Source organism: Cyprinodon variegatus, unplaced genomic scaffold (genome assembly GCF_000732505.1).
Source record: "Cyprinodon variegatus isolate N-32 unplaced genomic scaffold, C_variegatus-1.0 Scaffold1308, whole genome shotgun sequence".
Lineage (NCBI taxonomy): Eukaryota > Metazoa > Chordata > Actinopteri > Cyprinodontiformes > Cyprinodontidae > Cyprinodon > Cyprinodon variegatus.
This window is the reverse complement of record NW_015151761.1, coordinates 91,975-96,131: the sequence shown is the minus strand read 5'-3', so window position 1 is coordinate 96,131 and position 4,157 is coordinate 91,975. Positions and strand designations below refer to the sequence as shown.

The 4,157-nt window shown below is 46.4% G+C and overlaps 1 protein-coding gene across 1 annotated transcript in view; it reads left to right on the top strand.

Annotated features, from left to right (window-relative positions):
- The window catches only part of col28a1 (collagen, type XXVIII, alpha 1), a 66,963-nt gene that overhangs the window by 8,329 nt on the left and 54,477 nt on the right, over positions 1-4,157 (top strand). Inside the window, exons 3-5 of the mRNA XM_015402155.1 lie at positions 2,844-3,409; positions 3,499-3,519; positions 3,668-3,727. Of these exons, the coding sequence (XP_015257641.1) occupies positions 2,844-3,409; positions 3,499-3,519; positions 3,668-3,727 (647 nt within the window). The remainder of the gene's footprint in view (positions 1-2,843; positions 3,410-3,498; positions 3,520-3,667; positions 3,728-4,157) is intronic.

The window sequence follows — 4,157 nt, the reverse complement described above, 5'->3', positions numbered from 1 at the left end:
TTCAGTTTTAAGGCCGATACCGATAGGGGGCCGATTATATCGTGCATCCCTACTTTGAACAGGAAGAAACCTCCAGCAGAACCAGGCTCAGTGTGAGCGGCCATCTGCTGAGGCCCACTGGGGTTCAAGCAGACAGAAGCAGACAGAAAAGGAACATAGAAGCTCGGATCTATAAACATCTATATTAGAAAAGCTATCAGTAATCCAGCTCCACAAATGGAAAGCAACAGTTTTCATTGTAAAGAGATGAAAGAGAGAACATCCAGAAATAAAACTCGCTTGGCCCAGGTGTGTAAAGCAGAGACCCATCTAAAAAGCAGAGAATGTGTCGGGTAATGGTCATGTGACCGCAGGGTTTGGCTTTATAAAAAGGTTCGCCCTACCAGCTCACCTCTCAGACGTCCTTCCTTCATGTCACGAGTTCTGCTTCTCCCTGAGCGTATCTGTAACTCCAGCCTTCATCTCTCCTACCAGCCATCCCTGTTTCTGCTTTGGCCTTCACTTAAAACAGCTCTACTTGGCCAAACTTTTGCTGAGTTTCAAGTTTTAGAAGATCAATCTGCACGCCGTCTCAAACTTAACCCTCGCTTCTCCCACAGCTGGGCATCACCAGTAAACTATCTTCCCACACAATCACCCTGAGCTCAAGTTCCACTTTCCAGCCGACAGAATGCTGCACTGAGCAACCCTGGTGTAAACATTTGCAGAGCTCCACTGTCTCCCTTAGAAATAGGGTGAGTAGATAGGCCACCCAGGGAAGCCGCTGCGATCAAAATCCATTAAAGATCCAAGATCCATTAAAAGATGCTTATCATCGGCTTTTTAAAATTATTATTTTAACTGTTATTAAACTTATTATTATTTTAGCTTAATTTAGCAGCAAATCCTGCTTTCCATTTACAATGGACCTTCTTTGGTTGGATCCCTGGCCTACAGTCTTTCTGCATCAGGATGGCATATTCTCCCTGTGCATGCGTGGACTCTAGGGACTCTGACTACTAGCTTAATTGATGATTGTATGTTTCTGTGTTGACTTGCAACTGATAGACGACCTGTCAGAGAAAGGCACCATGTCCTTATGACCCTGACAGACACATTCTAGAAGATTCAGGGTTGCTGATAGAAACATATAGATATTAACATATAGATTTGTAAAAATGTTTGGGTGATTTTTTTATTTACTGACTTGGAAGAGAATGACCTTGAACTCATCCACGCGGACACCCAGTACTGGTAGAGGTTGTACCTTCTTGAAGTTCCTTATTTAGCGGTGTTTCAATAAAGGACACTCTCAGTGTTAGTTAGCCAATAGTGACTTAGGCCTGGCATACACTGTACGATTTATATCAATTGTTGCACGCAGCTCACACTGTACGACAAAACCCTGTGGTTTTGTTGTTTGGTGTGAGTTTTGTAGTCGTAAAATTAATTTCCCCTATTTACTTACTATAAAAGTTTTCAATCAGTCTGTTTTACTTTCAAGACCACACAGTTTCCCTGCGTGAGAGTTTTTTTAGACAAGACGTACCTTCTTCCCAGGCAGGGCCCAGGCAGAACAGGGCTGATTACCGTGCAGAAAGGGCCGTATGATGAACTGTTCTCTCTTTGCGAAGATTAAAAGATTTTTTTCCCACAACAGTTCACAGCTCACCATGTCTGTTCTCACACACTGCGACCCGACGCTCTGATGCGATCTACCTGCTCACGCTGTACGTCTAAAAACCAGGTGGGACTCAGCTCCGCAGGGAGATGGCGCTACTAGGACTCGTCTATCTGGAAGCCAAATGACTAAAAGAGGAACATGAAGCTCACTAGAGTGAAACTCGCTGCCTTGGCAATTTGCACAATTTTCTACTGAAAGTCCTATAAAGAAAAGGCCACGACGTCGACGACGTATTTGGACAAAGACATGGCTGAGCAAACATGGCTACTACAGTCTGTCAGTTTGACAGAAAGAACTCCATTTCACTCATTGCCCCCCCACCATGCTGCTGGGTTTTCCTCTGAGAGGAAGAAGAAGAATCCTTGTTTGCCCACTGAGTGATTTGCCCACGACCACCTACGATGGCCGACTGAATTTTTGTTTTTCTCCTGACCTACTATTCCTGATGGGGAGGTGGTCGTTAGAGACTGATCGCCCCTTGTTACCCCCTGTACTAGAGTCCTGCACGGGTCAAGTTTTCCCAACCCGCACCCGCCCGAACCCGTTAGGATGACTACCGAACCCGACCCGTCACCCGCGGATATCTTCAATTCAAATCCGAACCCGACCCGTTGATATTTAACCCGCAACCCGACCCGTTAACACATTAAGTATTAGGCTATAGTACGCTGTGCTGCAGAACAGCGCCATTAACACTGCAGCAGACGTGTTTGCACTGACTGTGGCCTTTTTGGAGGGAAGTCCCCACAGCAGGGCTTTAAGCTACAGCAAGGGTGACCCCAGACAGTGCCTGATTAATAGAACATTTCTGATGTCCATAACAACACACACGCATAAAAAAAATCACCAACTACCCGCCCACACTAAAAAAATATCCGCCCGACCCGTTTATTTTTATTTATGTACTTTTCACCCGCAAAAGAGCATTTTAGCGGGTAACACGTTGGGGACCCGCGGGTACCGACCCGTTGCAGGACTCTACCCTGTACAGCTACACCATGCACCATCAGGCTGAAAGTCGGCCCCATCGAAAAATTCTCACACGACTGGAGAATCAGCCCCGAAAAAGGGCCAAAAAGTTGTAGAGTGCACGCCCCGCTTAAAAAGTTTTCCATCATGTTTGACCAGTAGAGCTGGTACTTTTCAAGTGTAACAGAACGCTTTTTTTCTCTCTGCCCAGGCCTGATCTGCCCGGTGGAAATCATGTTCCTGGTGGACAGTACAGAGAACACAAAATCTGTGCTGTTTGAGCAACAGAAGGAGTTCATCCGGAGCTTCAGCACCAAGCTAGTGCAGCTTCACGCAGCAGGCTGGCGTATTCGCCTGCGCCTGGCTGCTTTGCAGTATAGCAGCAACGTCTCCGTAGAGCACAACTTCAGAGACTGGCAGGACCTGGATGTCTTCCAGAGTAGGGTTGGCTTGATGAGTTATATTGGCCATGGCTCCTACTCCGCCTATGCCATCACCAATGCCACCAATGTGTTTAAGCAAGAGACATCCTCCAACAGCCTCCGGGTGGCGCTGCTGATGACGGATGGAAGCGACCACCCACGCAGCCCCAGCGCCGTGGCGGCGGCTGCAGAGGCCAAACAGCACAACATCAGAGTGTTCACCATCCTGCTGTCTGGACCGCCCAAACCAAGCGCCATGGGAACAAGGCTGCGATCCATCGCCAGCGCCCCCCCACAGCAGCATATGTTCAGCCTCAGTGACAGCCAGCTCCACCAAAAGCTCCTGGGAGAAATAGTGAGTAATTATGCTGACGGAGTGGCGAGGATTTTATTTTAACTTTTAAAGGGATGAATGTTTTGTGACCAATTCTTTTCTTTGTGCAGAATACGATTGTGACCTCTGGGGTGAGTAACCTCAGCTCAGTTTTTTTTTTGTCGGTCTCTGCATTTGTTTTATTGCATAACCACCTTCATAAGAGAGATCAAAGAGTTCATGTTGGCCTATGTAACATATTCTCATTCAGTATTATATTAACCCATTTCTTTATTTCAGTGCCCGCAGCCAAAGGATTGCATGTGTGAGAAAGGAGAGAAGGGTCGCCCTGGTAGTCCAGTAAGTAGTGGGCATTTTTAAAGGTGAAGAAACAATAAAATTAACATTAATACATTCTACTTTTATTTAATACTTTTAATGGGTGTTGTTTCTATTACAGCAACAAAAAAATAAAGCAGCAAGTCAGTAAACAGGAAATGACATCAGTTATTCTGAATAAGATGATGAGCTGATGATCGAATGAGGGAAGCAAATCTATGTTCCTAATGTGACAGTGTGGGGTCCTCACTATGCCCCCGGCTGATGATGCTTCTTATCTAACTGGCTGACGGGTCACTGTCCAGTCATGTGCAGGAGTCTGGGGTTCCAATCCCGCCTGGGCCCTCTGGTGTCTACCTTACCACTCTAAAGTGTGGAGGAAGTGAAGAAGCCAATCAGGTTGATATCCAATGTGGAGAAGAGGAAGCATGGAAATAATAGGGGCCCTAAT